Source organism: Emys orbicularis, chromosome 2 (genome assembly GCF_028017835.1).
Source record: "Emys orbicularis isolate rEmyOrb1 chromosome 2, rEmyOrb1.hap1, whole genome shotgun sequence".
Lineage (NCBI taxonomy): Eukaryota > Metazoa > Chordata > Testudines > Emydidae > Emys > Emys orbicularis.
Window position 1 is genome coordinate 105512806 of NC_088684.1, and position 20147 is coordinate 105532952.

Sequence of the window (20147 nt, forward strand, 5' to 3'; positions counted from 1 at the left end):
AGACTGTGCTTAATTCTTTGGAGATACTCAAAAATTTGATGTGCAGTCTAGCAGTATTAATCCAAACAGACAAAACAAGTAGTTGGCTATTACATGAAAGAGGAACATGGTCAATCCTCTTGTGGGGAAGCACACAAATTTATAAATTGGCCAATATTCAGAAAGACGTCTCTTGACAGCACCATGCCTTGCTAGAAAATATAACTCTCTTGTAGACAGGGAGAATCTCTTGAAGGTAGACCCAGCTGTACTCCGTAAACAAGAAACTGGCAAGGCAGGTTTTTCTTTGGCTCGGGGAAATCAAGGTAGATTACTTCACCACAGGAAAGAGCTGCCTGTCTTGTGCACAGGAGAAAAAAGACCCAGTGGCAGTGTGCATGTTCTCCCTTTGGCCAACGAGTAGAAACAGTTCATGCATGCCTACCTTCTAATGACTGTGTTACAAAAAGTACCTCTCGCAAAGCTTAGAAGAGTTTCAGAGTTCAGTGATGCTATTAATGGCCAAAGAATGTGAAGATTCTCCTTCTGCTGGATATAACCATAGCCAGTCCCAAAAGACTTCTAGCCTTGCCAATCCTGAAAATTCAGTTCCAAGGTAGTTCTCTCCATCCCAGACTTGGTGGTCTTGCTCAAAAGTACTGCTCCTCCCAACAGGGTGAAAAATGAAAAGTTATAATGGTTTGAGTTGTGCTCTTGTTTTTTGGCTACTCCAGAGGAGTCTACTAAAGGACACTGAAGTGGTGAACTGCTCCTATCTAGTGAATTGTCATTAACAGGCCTTTTCTTTCTCTGTCCAAAGATATTTGCCTCCTGTTTAGTATTCCAAGTTTTATATAGAGTATACAAAAACGTCATTTATTATTTTTAAGGTAGCTTTTGTTTGGGGGGATTGGTTGAGTCTTCTCTTTACAGCTATTTTCTCCCTTTGATTCAGTCATGGTTTTGGGTTTGGGTTCTCATGAAGAAGTTAATATATCTTACTACTCATGCTATCTCATGCATGTACTGTACATTATATGAGAACTGAGATAAGGAAACTGAACAGGGTTTAATGCAGGGGTGGGCAAACTTTTTGGCCTGAAGGCTGCATCGGGTTTCTGAAATTGTATGGAGGGCCAGTTAGGGGAGGCTGTGCCTCCCCAAACAGCCAGGCGTGGCCCAGCCCCCACCCCCTATGTGACCCTCCCCCCGCTTCTTGCCCCCTGACAGCCCCCCCGGGACTCCTGCCCCATCCAACCCCCCCGCTCCCTGACAGCCCTTCCCAGAACCCCTGCCCCATCCACACCTCCCCCCCTTCCCTGTCCCCTGACTGCCCCCGGAACCTCTACCCCCGTTCAACCCCCCTGTTCCCCACCCTCTGACCTCCCCGACCCCTATCCACACCACTACCCCGAACTCCCCTGCCCTCTATCCAACCCCCCCGCTCCCTGCCCCCTTACCGCGCTGCCTGGAGCACCGGTGGCTGGCGGCGCTAGAGCCGCGCCACCCAGAGCGCCAGGACAGGCAGCCGCGCTGCCCGGTTGGAGCCAGCCATGCCACCGCGCAGCACAGAGCACCAGGTCAGGCTGGGCTCTGCAGCCGCGCTGCCCCAGGAGCTCGCAGCCCCGCTGCCCAGAACATTGCGCTGGCAGTGCAGTGAGCTGAGGCTGCAGGGGACGGGGGCTAGCCTCCTGGGCCAGGAGCTCAGGGGCTGGGCAGGAGTGTCCTGCGAGCCGGATGTGGCCCGTGGGCCGTAGTTTGTCCTCCTCTGGTTTAGTGTTTGAGTGTTAAACTGAACTACATCAAAATCTCGTAAGTTTTTGGACAAAAATGGCAAAATCTGACCTTTCAAGGTTTCCATAATCTTTCTTTAAGCTATCCCTGAATAAGATTAGGAAAACAGGCCTCTTTCACTTTAAGAACAGAAGTAGAACTGAAGATGCAGGCTTGCAATCCGCTCTCTTCAGAAATTTTAAAGGGGAGGGAATAGGATCATCCTTTTGGGGCTTATTTCTAATTAGTTTAGACTAGAAGTTTACAGGACGTTATCAAATACAATAAAACTGTTGTCACTAGTGTTCTTCATTGTTTTGTAAGGTCTCCAATCTTAGTTCAAATTTTTCTCATTTCCAGTTTTTTTGTTTGCTGTTTTTATCTATGACTATTGCTCTGTATTTCCTATGAGGCACAAGCTAATATAGCTGCATTTCATTTATCTTTGCCTCCTCATTAATATTTTTGCTTTTCAGTCTGGATTTCATTTTTACAAAAAGATAGACCCAAAACTTACCTGGAAATTTTGCCTTAGTAATATTTTATTGCTGGTATTTAAATGATAGAGAAAATACTTTTTTCCTTCATGACTAGGGAAGGAAGGAAATTAAAACAACTTTTTCAGTTAGTCCTTAAACTTTGATTTGTTAGTTGCTCAGAAAGTAGGAATAATAAATTAACAGTAGCTCAGGTTTACAGTATCAAGGTTTACAGTATAGAATAGTGGTTACAAGACAAAATGTTTGTGATCTAGTTCTGTTTGTTAGATAATAGGTGTTTTATCTTTTGTCTAGATCTGATAAAAGCTTCAAAAACCTTAAGCTGACTATTTTCCATTGTTATAGGCAAGTAGATCATCATGTTCATGTATTTTCTCTGTCCACACTTACAGGGGTCACAAGCGCAAACTGGATGAAGATGATGCTGCCAGTGAATCCAGTAAAGGGTCCAGCAACGAGGATGAGGAGGGGAGCAGTTCAGAGGCAGATGAAATGGCAGCAGCACTTGAAGCTGAATTAAATGACTTCATGTGACATTCATATGAGAGGGGATTTGTAACTATGTTTTACTGCTTGTAACAGATCTAATTTCAAATGAGCCCCTTATGTCAGTACTCAAGGTTTTTCCAAAATGTGTGTGTATATTTTGCAAAGCAACACAAGAGGTGACACATTATTTTACAAAATCAGAAGTAGATGTTTTTAAGGTGTTTTACTAAAGGATAATATACTTTTTTAAAAGGAAAAGTATTAAGGGGGACTTGGTGTACTATGCCAAAGAAGTGTTATGAGCTCTGCAGAACCTTCATATACTAGGACAGTAGTACAAAGATTTATGATTTAACATACAGTAACTTTTTTATATATCTCAAGGTATGGTTTTGGGTAACAGGCTTCAAAGGAAAGAAGGCCACAAAGAGGATGGAATTGCTTGAATAATACAGCAGGAACCTGATGATCTGGTCTTACCTTTTTCCGCAATTAAATACTATCAAATATAAAAGAATTTTTAAAATAAAAAAGAACAATTTATATTTGTATAGAAACTGAGAATGTAATATGCAAGCTTTGTGAACTCTGCACTTGACCTACCTGTCACTGGCTTCTAAGAGAATACAAAATGACTGAATTTCATGCTCTTAAGTTACTTTGTGGACTAGCTGGGTTCTTTAGGGAGACCACTTAGATTTTTAACTTTGCTTCTCTGTAACCTGGAATTTTAGCACAGCATACTGTGTGATCCTGTACTGCCATAAGGAGCTTATTCACCCATTTGTGTTGTTCTTGGAAGGAATGCGTGCTGCTTCATTCTAGATAGGGTTTTATTTCTTTGAGAGATCTGATGTAAAGTTTTTGTATATTCTATTTCATATTTGACCCACAAAACAGATTTTCTTTCATTTAATAAAAATCCATTTTGTAAATTCTGTTTTCATTTCATGGATTGCAAAAATCAATGACTATATTTCACCTGCTTCCATCACACAAGAAACTACTCACCTTTGCATTATTCTCTGTGAAAATTGTGAATATCATCTGAAGCAACAGCAAAACTTTAGAGTTTTTTAATAGATACTCAGATGTCCAAGTTTACAGTATGCCCTTGTTATCTGAGCTAACATAGAACAGTTACAAAATAATTTGACCAGAAGATCTGTATTTTGATTATCTAAAAAGAGCATTGTTTTTATTACTCTTTTCAAATATTTTCAGTATTTTTATAAGATGAATAAATACTGTATAAAATGACAAAAGTCATGGAAAAGATTCAGATATAAATATTTACTGCCATTAAAATATAGAAGGCCCAGGCACATTGAATAGTATTTGCAGAGGGGAGAGAGAGCTAAAATGCTACAGCTAATTTTTTCTGATGTCAGATGAAACACATTTCTTGCAATGCAAAATTATAGGATTTTTAAAACTCACGGTGGGTCATTGGTGGGAATTGTGTTAGTATGAAATAACATTATGATTCTTTTATTCATTTTTAGGTCCCCTATGCTATTGGGTTTCAGACCGAGAAGTGTATTGATATTTATCGGACTAGTAAACCAAACCAGTACTGACTTCTAATGTATAAAAGGCTGGCTTGGGTTTCGGTCTTTAAATTTTTAAATACTGAGTATGTAACTGAACTGATATATTAGGTCATTGTGAAGAAAGAGTTGTGCCAATTAATTATACACGTATTGATTTAGCATCAGCTCCAGAGCACCTTGCCAGTTTGTTCTTATGGATTAAGCATCACTGAGATTGCTTAAGAGCTTGCTGTACTGTGTTTGCTGCAGCACAGGACTGAAATCTCCATTACCATGCATTGTTCTGCCGTGCTTCTACAGCAAAGGTAACGTCACTGAAGGGACTGAAGAGGTAGGAAAGTGGCACTAGAAAAGATCTACTAAGGACCTAGGGATTACAGTGAACAAGAAGCTGGATATGAGTCAGCAATGTGCCCTTGTTGCCAAGAAAGCCAACAGCATATTGGGCTGTATTAGTAGGAGCATTGCCAGCAGATCGAGGGAAGTGATTATTCCCCTCTATTCGGCACTGGTGAGGCCACACGTGGAGTATTGTGTCCAGTTTTGGTCCCCCCACTACAGAAGGGATGTGGACAAATTGGAGAAAGTCCAGCAGAGGGCAACAAAAATGATTAGGGGGCTGGGGCACATGACTTACGAGGAGAGGCTGAGGGAACTGGGGTTAGTCTGCAGAAAAGAAGAGTGAGGGGGGTTTTGATAGCAGCCTTCAACTACCTGAAGGGGGGTTCCAAAGAGGATGGAACTCGGCTGTTCTCAGTGGTGGCAGATGACAGAACAAGGAACAGTGGTTTCAAATTGGAGTGGGGGAGGTTTAGGTTGGATATTAGGAAACACTATTTCACTAGGAGGATGGTGAAGCACTGGAATGGGTTACCTCAGGAGGTGGTGGAATCTCCATCCTTAGAGGTTTTTAAGGCTGGGCTTGACAAAGCCCTGGCTGGGATGATTTAATTGGTGTTGGTCCTGCTTTGAGCAGGGGATTGGACTAGATGACCTCCTGAGGTCTCTTCCAACCTTAATATTCTATGATTCTACTTGAAACAGTTCAAGGCTATTTTTAAAAAAACTAAGAATTCCTTCCCCCTAGCCTCATTTTTTTTAAAAGCTGGCTCCCTGCATTTTGGGAGCTACATTTCCTTCACATTAGGAACCTCCACTCTTGATTTCCATCCTTTTTCTGAACTAAGTAATATATCTGGGAAATATTTCCCCATCTTATCACCACCATATATTGAATTTGTCTATGATCCCTTAGAGCAGTGAGTCTCAATCTTTTTCATTCTGCAGACAACTGTTGGTTTTCAGAATGTTTGTCTGCTGATCTCTAGTGGCCTTAAAACTCTTCATGAGCAAATATCGATAAAGGACATGAGGCTAATCGCCAAAATACAATTTAAAACCTTACCATTCCAGTAAAGCTGAGATTTAGCAGAACTCAACGTCTTTGTTTCATAAAATAATTAAGAAAATGTCTCCTTTATAGAATATCACAATTCAGGCTGTTCTGAGAGACCCCAGACAGAGTAGCCACTGTCTTAGTGATGAGTTAATGTGTAATGAGGGAATTGAGAACATTGATATAATGGCTTTGGATAGGAAATAGATGAATGAAAATAGACTCTGAAGGAAGCAATCCTTAGGTGCTCCAGTCAAGCCCACTCTAGCTTTTACCTTTTGAGCCATGCCAATACCCATTCTTTGGGGGAGCACATCAGAGACTAAGTAGGATAGAACCATTTGGGGGATTGTAAGTTCTATTTGCCTTACAAGATGCAAGGACAGTATTCATAATGGGGAGCACCAAAAAATATTTTTCTTAACCAGGAGTTTTTGTGGAAAACATTTGATTCATTAGTAACTTCTGACCATTTAAAATATCCTCATTCTGAAAAATGGACAATGATGCAATCTCCCATACAGCCCAAGCCTAAAATGTTCTATCCACTGAAATGCTCTCTGAGAACACTGAATGCTACTCCAAGTCAGACTGTAAAAGGGCATCTAGAAATACTTACTAATTAATGTCAGCGAAATGGGAAGTCAAATAGTTGTCAGAAAGTTTTATGTAACGTTCATTGTGCAACCTGTTCAGGTACTAGATGAGGATCTCTTGTGATTAAGCAGAACTTCCTCTTTTTAGAATATAGCCCCTGTATCTTTATGCCATAAATAAATTAGTTACCTTTTGAAACAACGGTTTTTCTTAAGAATGGAATGTCAGCTTTACCACTGAATGGCCTCTCAAGTTCAGCACATGCCATTAGCTCAATGCTGTTGGGGTTTTGAGATTAGTATGAGAACTCACAGGTATCACATCTAAACTTCAACTAGATGAATCTCAAAGGATAATCACTCTTGCTCTTTTTTGGTTTTAATGTAAAGTGCTGTTTTAGAGGCAACTCTGAATGTGAAGTGATGGTGTAAAGATCCAGTGAACAGCAGTCAGGTTATTTTTGTGATACAATTTTTAAAATGTCCTACGAATGTCCTACGTATTTTACGGGTTTTTGCTAAATGCCTGTCAAATAGCTTTGAAGCAATATTATGTCATGTTGGTGAAAACTTTTACATGGATGCTGAGTTCCACTCTAAGGTAGCTGCATTTCAGTGATGGGTGGAGTGATTCCTGTAGATAGGGTGACCAGATGTCCCGATTTTTGGGTCTTTTTCTTATATAGGCTCCTATTACCCCCCACCCCCATCCCGATTTTTCACACTTGCTGTCTGGTCACCCTATCTGTAGATGTAAAGTTTGAAAAGCTCTTTGGGATGAGGAATGCTATATAGAAATGAAAGATACATTTTCTCTTCCCCTTCCTTATTTTATTTATGATCACCACTTTTGGATTAACCAGCAGTGAGTGTCTAAGCAAATATCTTACCGATGACCAAGCTTCAGTCAGGCCCAAGATCGTAGGGAGTCCCATGCAAACATTGAAGCAGGAGCCTTCATCAAATAGTGAAACCTGCGCCTACGTTAAGCTCAGCTTCCATTGTAGGGAACAGGGTTTGGACGAGCCTAGAGCTAGCACAGCAAAACTTACCAAGTACATGCCTAGACCCCCATGCTCAGAAAGTCATAGAACACAGCTGAAGTCAAAGCCAGACCGTTCTGCAAATTAAGGAAAGACTATAAGTATTTCACAGAATATTTGGTTCTTTAACATAATGCATTCAGATTCGGATAGCTATAATACAATAATAGCATAAATATTTTTCAGGACCTGGGGCTACCAGTGGGTTTTCAGAACATACCAATCTATTGCCTATCTCTGAGAAATCCAAGAGAGATTCATCTTGCTTTTTGTCTTAAAGCAGAATCTCACGGTCATTCGGAGAGCTGTTTCTTGTAGGCCAGTCACCAAATTTCTTTTGTGATGGTAACTGAAATTTCAAGAGGCCACAAATAAAATGTCCTGGCTAAACTGGCGGTACGAAGGCACTAGATGTATGAAGCTGTCATTTGCTACCACTAACTTCTGCCTTTTTTTCCCAAGATACAAGAAGTATCCTACACAGGTTACAAATGTGCTTTATGAAATGGCTTCTAAAACTCCTATACAAATGACCTATATGCCTTGGCTTACTGTTCCAAATGTAATTTCACATCCATAGGGCCAATCTTTGTTTAGGAAAAACAAGCTATCTGCTTGACCTACTTCTGTGCATTAGAGCCTCAACAATAACCTGCTGCCAGGAAGGTACTCTTAGTGCTAATGTAAAAAAGCAGAATCCCACTTAGATTATCTGAGTTAAACTGACCATGCAGTGCTGCTTTGACTAATGGTACTAGGCATGGAAGTGGCCACAGAATGAGGATACAGTACATGCTGCCCCATTAAGCTCTCAATTTGACCTAAGTCACTTCTCTAACCCTCCAGAGGAGACCGCTTTCTCGTGTTCTAACAACTTTGCCAGAAACAGAAAAGAGAAGAGCAATTTTGTTCATTGTAAGATCTGTAGCTGTACTCAAATTTTCCTCCTTTTTTTAAGCAGTGCTTAATAAAAACCATTCTTATTTTTAATAGAACTGTGACATGCCTTCACATTTTTATGTGTAGACACCTCATGATACCTGTGGTATCATAATGAAGATGATCTCAAGTGATGCCCAGGCATTCTTCCATTCAGGAGTCACTGGAAGGGTTCTTAGTCAATGGTAGGAGACTGAGCTGAAAGGCTCTAAATATACAAATACTTCTGCTAGCAGGTTTTGTGCATAGATGGCGTAGTCCTGGCAACTCTCCAAGTGTTACATGGTAACAAACTGCAGATGAAAAAATCTCAAGTTTCTCATAAACTATTAAATTACGTTTATCCAATAAAATTATATTAATATTTATGAAGCAGTTAAAGTATAAAAATGTTAACTTTTATTTTTATAAAATACCTGAAATAGAAATACTAAAAAGCAGATTTTTTTTTAATGTAAAAATAGTCACTTGTAGCTAAACCAGGTAAACCGGTGAAATAAAAATGTAAAGTATATTGTATTTAATTGCTGTCTGGTATTTCAGTGAGAAAACTGAAAGCAATAACATACGTGTGCACAGTTTCTTGTGCACAAAAAGTGCATGATTTCAATTCCTCTGCCCACTCTGTATAGTCTCCTATATCCTGTCTTCCTCATTTGCCAAGTCAGTTCCATTCTCCACCTGTTGGGTCACTTCACAGCTTATCTGGCCCTGGTCCCTTGGGCTTATCCCATTCTTTGCCTCTAGCCATGCTGTACACACTCCTGTCACTTGAGGGAACTTTCTTCTGTCAGTCTTATTCTCCTTTCTCTGTTGATCCCATTACCATATGCTTTAATGAACCTTTCTTCATACTACTCACCTCTTTCTATTATTATCAATACAGATGCACATTGGGCTCCCTTTCAACTGCAGCCTACAAGGTAATGTTTGCTTATGCTAATTGAAAATGTGCTGAAGTGTAAGTAGGGAACAGGCCTTTAGACCTAAAGTTTAAACCTCATATTAGCTAGAGCTAAGGATTTTAGCATGGGTGACTAAGAGATATTAATAGAAATGACATGTTTTTGTGTTAACTGGTTTTAGCAGGTCTTGTAGGGGAATGTTTGGATGTTTTGGAATATCGGTAACCGCAGAATTTGCATTGACGCAAATGGTAATTAGAATGAGTTTTGATATTAATGGACAATAAAGAAGTAGAAGATATTGGGTTTTAGAGCATGGAAGATTAAATATGGTAGCGGAAATGTAGATATGGCTTAATTAATTAAGGGGTGTTATATAATTGGTTATTAAAAGGGTAGTTCACTAACTTTGGAGTAGTATGCTCATCCACCATCCAGGTACCATTAGAGGCAAAATTATATACCCATTCTCATCCAGGCACTGATCACGCCTGAATGCACCAGTTCGTCTTGGAATGTGCGTTTAAATGCAGTGTGTGGATATACTGTAATGGCCGTTTGCTTTAACTATTTTATTTTAAATAAAGTCTTTAATTCCTTTACTCATTGTGTCATTCGCAGCCCTCCACTAAATTAAATGATCTGTAACAGCCCCAGAGGCTTAAACCTTAGAGAGTTCAGTTTGGTTCTATTTCTTATCTTTATACAATTAACTGGGAACACATAAATTAAAGTTACAGGTTGGCGACCACAGCAGGACTGTGGGGCGCCTGTTGAGTGATATGGGGGTTCATTGAGGAGTGAGAGAGGCCAGAGAGCAAACTCTCACTTCTCGTAGAATCCTTGATATGTTCTGCACTCAGCTGTAAAGTGTTTTGAAACAGTCGGTGGGTTTGTTTTGCAAACAGAGCACTGCTTATCAATCCGTAGTGCCTTCTCTTTGCTAACAGCTGCATTAAACACATTTGTAGTGTTATGTAGGGGAAATTATTTTTTAAGTATGTGATTTAATTTTTTTTTGTTGGTACTGGAGGCTGTAGAAACCCAGTACTGGCACCAGGACATAAATCCGAGACCGTCTGGGTACCCTGAGATATCAACAAGCATCTGACAGTTGGGTCCAGCATCCTCCCACAGTCCCAAAGGCTGTAGTGACTGGCCAGAGACATAACGTTCCTTGGAGACTGCCAGGTGGTAGCATACCCGAAAGAGAGGAGGTGACTGTGCACCTACCTTTGATTCTGGTAGTGAAGAGGAGTGTGGGAGGTGAATGGGCATCTACCTCCACCTGTACTGATTCTGATCCAGAGAGAGACCACAGACCTTCAGAAGAGTATTTGAAAGCTGACCGTGCACCTATTCTTGATTCAAGAAACCAAAAGGAATGAACATAGCCTCCACCCTATATTGGTTCTGGTCCAAAGAGGGGCCAAAGATTCAAATAAGGATATTGGGGAAACTGAGTCAGGCTGCTAATATATAAACTTTGATATGAGTTAATACTTACACTGGTAACTGTACTGAGTGAGGAACACCTCCTCAGAATCTAGTGGTACAGAAGCACTAGGAAAGGGCACTTAGAGATTTACCGTGTCCGGTTTCCAGAGGGAACAAGCAGTTTTCGTGCCTTTTTTAAAATCTTATCTTGCCAGTCATGGGGGGAGGAAAGGCGGGGTCTGGACATCATGGTAAATGTAGCAGACCAGCCAGATCCTTTTGGGTTTGTGTATTCATTGAGTGCAAAGCTAATAATAAGCAGCTTAAGAGCTGAAAGTTAAAGGGAGTAGCAATGGATTGTTTATTGCATGCAATGCATTAAAAATAAAATTTAGACAACAGGTAGAGAAACATGAATTAGCTGTAAAGAGAATAAAGATATTACAGGCCAGGCAAAGTACCACGTACAAGCACTGGTGAATCTTACTGCTAGGGTGTCTAATGATTTTGAACAGGCTCGGATTAGAAACTGGCATCTTAGAAGGGTTGCCCTCCATTTCCAGATCCATGCCCAGCTATGGAAGGAAAAAGCTATGGAGCAGTAAGTTTGAGGAATTTTGGGATCATGCTCAAGAATTGGCGAGATTTGTAATACAGCTGCACAGAGTGAGTTGGCCAAGCTTTATGCTGTTTTATGTGAAGGGAATCAGGATTTTAGAACAGACCCTCTGATGATCTGATGTTTTGGGAGATGAAGGCTGATATTCAGCTTCCCAGGGAGGTTTTTCTCTAATAACGAATATGCCTCTGGAGAGACTAGATCTGTGTCTCTGGTTTCCCCAGGACAGGAGGAAGAGGGACAAGAGTATAGTGGAATACTAAAAAGATCCAGAGTTCAAAGACTGAGAGAGCAAGCAGTCTCTGACACAGAGAGCCATTCAAACCATGATAGCCCAGCTTGGGATAAAAGCTTTGGTTTTGTTGAAGGAGTGGCAGGAATCTCAGATACGCCTTCCTCTTACATCTTGAGATTCTAGACACTGTTGAAAAAAGGATGTTGGAGACTATTACAGTTTGTGAGGAAGCGCGGGCAATACTGACATTCTCTAACCCTCTTTATACAGCATTAGGTTGCACAAAAGAGGCCAGGGGCTAAGTTCCCTGTAAGCTGCACGGCCACGCAGCAGGATATCAAGGGCCGCCCAAGGTTGCCCAGCCCCGCCCCACCCCACCCCGCCCCACCCTGCTGGATCTGCCGTGGCACGGGAGAGGAGCCTCTCGCCCAGCCCCGAGCTGCTCTGGCAAGAGAGGGCTGGGGGGAGTCCTCTCTCCCCGCCACAGTCTCGGGGCAACCTGCACCCCAAACCCTTCGGCCCCACCCCACAGCCTGCAGCCCAACCCACTGCCTGAGCCCCCTCCCTCATCCCAAACCCCACACCCCCAGCCCCACCCCAGAGCCTTCACCCCTAGCCGGAGCCCTCACCCCCTGCACCCAATCCTCTGCCCTAGCCCTGAGCCCCCTCCTGCACCCTGAACCCCTCATCCCCAGCCCCATGCCAGAGCCCTCATCCCCCCAACCCTCTGCCCTAGCCCTGAGGCCCCTCCTGCACCCTGAACCCCTCATCCCCAGCCCCATGCCAGAGCCCTCATCCCCCCAACCCTCTGCCCTAGCCCTGAGGCCCCTCCTGCACCCTGAACCCCTCATCCCCAGCCCCATGCCAGAGCCCTCATCCCCCCAACCCTCTGCCCTAGCCCTGAGCCCCCTCCCACACCCTGAACCCCTCGGCCCCATCCCCGCCACACATCACCTCCATATTGGTGCACATAAAATTCATTCCGCACCTGGATGTAAAAAATTAGAGGGAACACTGGCCAGGGGACTTTCAGGCTATACTAACTTTCAGCTCTCTAGCCTACCATCCGCCCACCCCTCTCCAGCGGTGACTTGCTAACAGATCCTTGTAACTCAGACGAGGGTGAAGGGTCAGAGGAACCAAAGGAGGGACCTTGCCCTGTGGCAGTAGTGGGTGTTAAAACATTGGATTTCGTAGCTAAAAAAGTTGGTCGAGTTAAAGAAAGGTGATCTAATTGGTTTGCATGCTATGAGAATTGAAAGTAATAGTTAAATGTTTCCGCTGGATTATAGAGTTAGTTTAAAGAGTTTACAAATGCCAGTGGAACCTTCTTTGTGGTAAACTCTCCCATCCAGACTTTCAGTCAGGAGCTAAGGATTTTGCTGAGACACTGGCTAAGTTGGAAGAGATTTTATTTGCAGCACAGGCAGGAATTGCACAGTTAGCAAATGTTAAACAAAAAAAGGCTGAGTCTCCTCATGCCTATCATGAAGGATTAGCCACAGCCTGTGATGGCACTGACATGCACAGAGACGTTGGTTGTCCTCAATATGTGGATGTATTAATTAATAATGGTTTGCCTGCTATTCAAAAGAAGATGGATTGTCATATGAACAAGGGAACAACAGAAACCCAGGTGTTGGAGTTGATAAACAAAGCTGCTGATACAGTAGTTGACAAGGGATAAGGACAGAAAGTTTCCTGTAGCTGCAGGAGGAATTGTCCAAGCTGAAGGACCCAGCTGTACTCCTGCAACCAAACCTCGCCAAATGGTGTGGAGGTTTGAGCCCTCTTAGTCTCAGGTGAGAGGGAATGCCCCCAGTTAGCCTCCTTGTGGGCCCTTGCCAAGGTTTAAAAACCAGGAGCTGAGAGCACAGAAACCCTTTTATGGACCCAGTTGGTCCTATGGCCCTCTATGCACTTGCCCTTGACAACTCCCTCCTCAACCACTTCATGGGGAGGCTGGGTGGAGCCCAGGAGCCTCCTCCCAATCTGATTCGTTGAATCAGGCATGATGGCAGAAATTCGCTGAATGAATTGTAGCCTAAGGGAAGGAACTGAAGTGGTCAGACAGGTTATTAGATCCTATTGAAGAAGGGTAGTTGCCTCCTCTCTGATGGAATGTGATTGTCCTGGTTTTCTGGACCAATTGATCAGGGCCCTCTCTCCAGAAACCAAGTCAGGGGTGGGATAGTATAGTCATTCACAATTACACCAACAGGCCTGTCAGGGTTCCCTCCCCACTCTCAACTCTAGGGTACAGATGTGGGGACCCGCATGAAAGACCCCCTAAGCTTATTTCTACCAGCTTAGGCTAAAAACTTCCCCACGGCACAAATTCTTCCTTGTCCTTGGATGGTATTGCTGCCACCACCAAGTGAGTTAGACAAAGCTTCAGGAAAAGGACCACTTGGAGTTCCTGTTTCCCCAAAATATCCCCCCAAGCCCCTTTCCTGCGGAGGCTTGGGAATAATATACCAACCAAATAGGTAAACAAGGTGAGCACTGACCAGACCCTTGGGTTTTTAGGACACTAAAGATCAATCAGATTCTTAAAAACAGAACTTTATTATAAAGAAAAAAGTAAGAGAAGCACCTCGGTAAAATCAGGATGGAAGGTAATTTTACAGAGTAATAAGATTTAAAACACAGAGGATTCCCCTCTAGACAAAACTTTAAAGTTACAAAAAACAGGAATAAACCTCCTTCTTAGCATAGGGAAAATTCACAAGCTAAAACAAAAGTTAATCTAACACATTTCCTTGCTATTACTTACAATTTGTAACTTATTTCAGGTAGGGGTTTTGGAGATGTGTTTTTCCTGCCCTGGTCTCTCTCTGTCCCGGAGAGAACAACAACAAAGAGAGCACAAACAAAACCTCCGCCCACAGATTTGAAAGGATCTTTTTCTCTTATTGGTCCTTTTGGTCAGTTGCCAACCAGGTTATTTGAGCTTCTTAACCCCTTGCAGGTAAAGAAGGGATTTTATGCTACTCTTAGCTGTATGTTTATGACAAGGCCCCACCGTGTCGCATTGTGGTCTCCTTAGGTACAGACAGAGCAGGGAGACCAACTGTATCAGATCTCAAAAGGGTTGTGGGATAAAGTGATATGGGTGCAGGTGTATCCACAGTATATGATCCTCATCAAGCCACATCTCCTTTGGCAGGGAGAGGAGTCATGCGTCTTGAGACTTTCACAAAACAGCCTGTGAAAACAAGGCTGTGACACTCATTGATAGTCCACACAGGGGACTTATGCAGGACTCGTGTGTTTACTCTGGCCAAGGTACCAGAACCATGCAACCTGTTGGGAGCAGATTTTCTGGTGAAGCATGGATTAATTTTAGATTTGATCAAGACATTGATTTATCAAACAGTAAAGAAGTTAGGAAAAGAACTCCTTGTGGTTCCAGAATACATGCTGTTGGTATGGTTTCTACATCAGCCTCTTGTGACCTCAATGTGGTATATAATGACCCTGTGTTTGAGGACATTTTACAGCCAATTGTACAGCGAACTGTGGTGGCTTTCACTACACACAAACATGACTGTGGGTGTATGGACACATAACTCTTTATTATAGAAGAGCCTCCTTCTCAAAAGCTATAGGACATTCCTAGAGAAGCTAGATTGGATTTGAGGGAAATTGTAGATCCTTGTTGAGTCAAGGGGTTATCAGGAAATGTAATTCAAGTTGTAATTTTCCTTTGTGCTTGGTAAGAAAGTCTGATGGCTCCCGGTGCCTTATAATAGACTTCTGGCAACTTAATAAAAACATTCCTGAGTGTGCTGCTACTGTAGCAACAATGCCAAGCAATGCTGAAAGCATTTGGCCCAGAATCAAATTGGTTTTCCACTCTGGACCTTTCTAGTGGCTTTTGGTCCATTCCCTTGGCCCCAGAGTGTCAATATAAATTTGCTTTCATGTTTGAGGAGGAGAAATTCACTTGGAATTGGCTCTCCCAAGGATTTCATTGCACACCTGCAATTTTCCATGGGCAATTTTTAAAAGGTTATTGCATGGGTCTTCTAAACCTTCAGGTTTGTTTTAATATATAGGTGACAACTCTTTGGCTACAGGACCAAGGAGAAGCATGTCATAATGCTTGAAGAGCTGTTGCAGATTCTCCAAAGAGCAGGATTTAAAGTGCAACCCCAAGACGTGTCGGCTTCTCTCCAGAAAGGTTTTTTCCTGGGATTCATGCTGTCCAGATTTGGATGCACTCCAGAGTGACAAAACGTGACTGCCATATGCACACTCCCATTACCCACTTATGTCAAAGCCCTAAGAGCATTTTTGAAGTTTACTGGTTTATCATCAAGATTGCATACCAAATTGTGCCACTTTGGCAGGTCCATTGTATCAGCTACTTAGGAAATGTGTTTCTTGGGCATGGACCAAGGAACACGCAAGCAGTGGCAGCCCTAAAGAAGGCCTCTGCTCCAGTGTTAATTAGACCAGACCCAACTAAGCCCTATCACTTATGTATAGGCGTTAACGACACCGCTATTGGTGTAGTCGTGTCTCGGGAACTTGAGGAAGTACAACGGCCCATAAGCTATGCTCCTAGATGCTTGATGTCTGTTCAGGAGTGTGAGAAATATGCATTAGCTAAAAGATGGGCAATTCAACATTTCACCTTTTTAATTAGTGTGAGCCCCACTGTACGGCACTTATCCTAGACCCCAGTGAACTTTTTGCTGTCTGACAGGATACAGGATGGTCAGGTGTTCAGTGCACAATTGGCCCATTGGTCCTCTCTTTCGATAGGAAAGGACATCAAAGTGGAACCGGTGCAAGTTCCCTCTCCTTTGCCAGTAAATTTGCTGTAGGGGAGAGAGCCTCATGCGTGCGCTATTAGCAATCCAAATGTTCAGTTGAGCCTATATTTGAACCATGCCCCCAAAGAGATCGAGTTTTCAAAATGCTTAAATATTTTTGTTGGTGGCTCTAGCTATTATCACTGAGCGAAACTGCACACTGGATTTGGGATACATCTAGTACCTCCTCAGGGAACAGGTGATGAGCCCTCAGAAATAAGCCAGGCATGTACTCCTCATTCAGCTCAGTATGCCAAATTGGCTGCTGTTGCTTGTGCCCTAGAACAGTGTTGAACTAAGTGGCAAAGGAGATGCACACTGTTCAGGGCCGGCTCTAGGCACCAGCAAACCAAGCACGTGCTTGGGGCGGCACAATTTCAGGGGCGGCATTCTGGCCACCTTTTTTTTTTTTTTTTTGCTTGGGGCGGCAAAAAACCTAGAACTGGCCCTGGCACTGTTGAAAGATTATGTAGTTCTACTGTATTCAGACTCTGCTTGAGTGTGTCTATCTCCTTCTGCCTCTTTCTTCTGGGTAATCCTAATCTAATTTACATCCTCCAGTTTCAGAAACTGAACCACATCTGGAGAAGGCAGAAGAAACATACTCTGCAACCCGAACATTGCTCTTGTACTTTAGGCAGATTTTCAGATGCAACCTGAAAAGGAGTATCTTCACAGACTATTGTTTCCATAGTTTGAAGTAGACAATGATATCCTGCTGCTTTGAGATCAGAACAACTACATCAGGGGTAGGCAACCTATGGCACACGTGCCAAAGGCGGCAAGTGAGTTGATTTTCAGTGGCACTCACACTGCCCAGGTCCTGGCCACCGGTCTGGGGGGCTCTGCATTTTAATTTAATTTTAAATGAAGCTTCTTAAACATATTAAAAACCTTATTTACTTTACATACAACAATAGTTTAATTATATATTATAGATTTATAGAAAGAGACCTTTTAAAAATGTTAAAATTTATTACTGGCACACGAAACCTTAAATTAGAGTGAATAAATGAAGATTCGGCACACCACTTCTGAAAGGTTGCTGACCCCTGAACTACATTATGATGTAATACTTGGATGAAAATACACCAACCCTAAATGAAATTTGCTAACCCAAGTTTGGAATGGCGTTTCCTTGCCAACTTGGACTAATGGGAACATTTTGGTAATGCATCATGCCCCAGATCATATGTTGGGTAGATATTGTGTTGGTATAAAATTGGGATTGGATAGATCTGAAATATTTGTGATTCAACGAGATATGTACTGTACTAGTAAATATATATATATATTCTGAAAATGAAAAACATGTTGCATTTGGAAATCCTCAGGGAAAAATCATGCTCCCTTTACCTATGTTCACTACCATACATCAAAAGGTGGGTAATACTAACAAAATAACTGCAAGAATTGGTGAAAGCCTTAGTTTCCATTATTTTATAATGGAAAGAACAGAACTGCCTTTTGTAGACTGGAAAATGGTCTTCACTCTTTTCAGTTATTTTAAGGGAGGTGGTTGCAAGACATGTGTGTTGGGGTAAAGGTGCAAGTTCTGCCTAAATGGTATTTCCTATGGTAGCTGGGAGAATGAATGCAATGTGCAAATTCTGTTTAAAGGTGAAATGATAACCTTTAATCCATTAGAGCTCAAGGATGAAGGAGAGTATGAGACCTGTATTCAAACTAGGCCTTCAGATCCTGTCAATATTTGATTTTGGGTAATGGTCAAATTGTCTTTAGCCAAATATGATTATAATAAAGAAAAAGAATCAAAATGTCTGCAGATGGACAAAGGTCCAAATTGTGGACTTGTGTCACTTCCATACCTGGAGTACTGATTAATCAGGTTCAATTTATGCATGTCCCAGTGGTTTTAAATTTTCTAATTGTAATATGGAGTAATTTTCCTATTGCAAGGATACCAAAGTAGCTTCATTCTTTTTGGTACTTCTTGTGAATAAAGATAACAATTTATCAGCAATGAGCTGAAGATATGGCTAATTTGAGGCTTGACCACATTCCTCATCTCTAGTTTCCTAGAAAACAACAGGAATGAAATACCTTGGGAGGAATAGGATCTTGTTTCAGGTTTGTGTAGCACAAGAATGTCTAGTTGGAATCGTGTGGATGTGGAAAGAATTAAAAAACATGTTAATTATGCATTGCAACAAGAAGGCAACAAAGTAGTTAACCCAATTTTACAGCATATAGATGGGTTGGCTCGGGAAGAAAGATCTATAGTTTTTAGTATGTGTGAAATTGCCACATGGTTTAATGGAACCCAGATTAACATTAATGAATTAATTGCTGTCCATAATGATCAGGCCAAAAATCATTATATGGGAAAAGAAATAATTTGTTCCGCATATGGAGAATATGTCTTAGACATAGTGACTCAGACAAAGCATGGACTTGGGAAAAGTACTTGATCTGGTTAAGAATAAACAATTGTTGAATTTATATGGTCCTCATTGCATATATAAATATCAGGGAGAAAAGCTGAATGCTTTTTAGATGTGTAAAAAGTTTTCTATTGGGGCAATTAGGAATTTGGGCTCAGTGACACCTCATCCTATACTTGCACAGTGTCTACATCATTATTTGTGTCTTTTATGACTTCACTACCTGCATTTGATCCAGACACAGGGTTGTTCACTGATTTAGCTACCATTAAATTTATAGGCCATCTCCAAGAAAACTTCTATAAAGAAAGACTGGGTGACCTCCCTTGGTAGTATATTATTATGAGAAACAAACATGGAAACTCTGCAGATTGCCCGTCGATCTATAAAAGGGTTCCAGTACATCTGGCATTGTGATGGGTTTAAAGTATACTCACACCTGTCTGTGACCAAGAGGAGTGGTACAAAAGGTAGAAGAGTCCGAAGTCAGAAGAACCAGACCCTTTAATGTCATGTCCAGTATGACTATCAAGATGGAAGAGCCCAATAGGCCTATGAGAATGATGGATGCTATTATGTAGTGACTAATAGGAAAGAATTTTATTATGGTGGAATGAAGTGTACTGTGTCCAGTTCTGACACCACATTTCAGGAAAGATGTCGACAAATTGGAGAAAGTCCAGAAGAGAGCAACAAAAATGATTAAAGTCTAGAAAACATGACCTATGAAAGAAGATTGGGAAAAAATGGCTTTGTTTAGTCTGGAAAAGAGAAGATTGGGAGGGAACACAAGTCTTCAAGTACATAAAAGGTTATTATAAAGAGGAGGGTGATAACTTGTTCTCCTTAACCACTGAGGACCGCACAAGAAGCAATGGGCTTAAATTGCAGCAAGGGAGATTTAGGTTAGACATGAGGAAAAACTTCCTAATTGTAAGGGGAATTAAGCACTGGAACAAATTACCTAGGAAGATTGTGGAATCTCAGTCATTGGAGGTTTTTAAGAACAGGTTAGGCAAACACCTGTCAGGGATGGTCTAAATAATACTCAGTGCAGGGACTGGACTAGATGGCCTATTAAGATCCCTTCTGGTCCTTCATTTCTGAGATTTCCAAATATCCAAATTTTTGCTTTTATCTTAAAGAATACACAAGGATTGGTCATACAGCAATGTTTCCATTTCCTAAATTTGTGAATGATACCAGAACTGATTTTACTCCTGGTTATCAGGGTTTAGTAGAATCATTCTAAAACTGGGACTTCAGTTACAAAATGTTCTGGGTAGAAAGGAAATACAAAAAATTAGTAGTATTCAAAAAGCTAGTCATGTTTTGAATCTGAAGGAACTGATGAAGTTTTAACAATTCTGTTGTGGATGGGAATAGGGTTGAAAGGATGGATAGATGAGGATATTGCAATAATTATTATTGTATTGGGATGTGTGTGTAATAGAA

At 41.7% G+C, this 20147-nt stretch overlaps 1 protein-coding gene across 1 annotated transcript in view; it reads left to right on the forward strand.

Moving 5' to 3' along the window:
- The window catches only part of CTDP1 (CTD phosphatase subunit 1), a 178368-nt gene extending 174731 nt beyond the window's left edge, over nt 1–3637 (forward strand). The window contains exon 12 of the mRNA XM_065398609.1: nt 2645–3637. Coding sequence (XP_065254681.1) covers nt 2645–2786 — 142 coding nt within the window. The 3' untranslated portion in view covers nt 2787–3637. The remainder of the gene's footprint in view (nt 1–2644) is intronic.
- The last annotated feature ends 16510 nt before the right edge of the window (nt 3638–20147 follow it).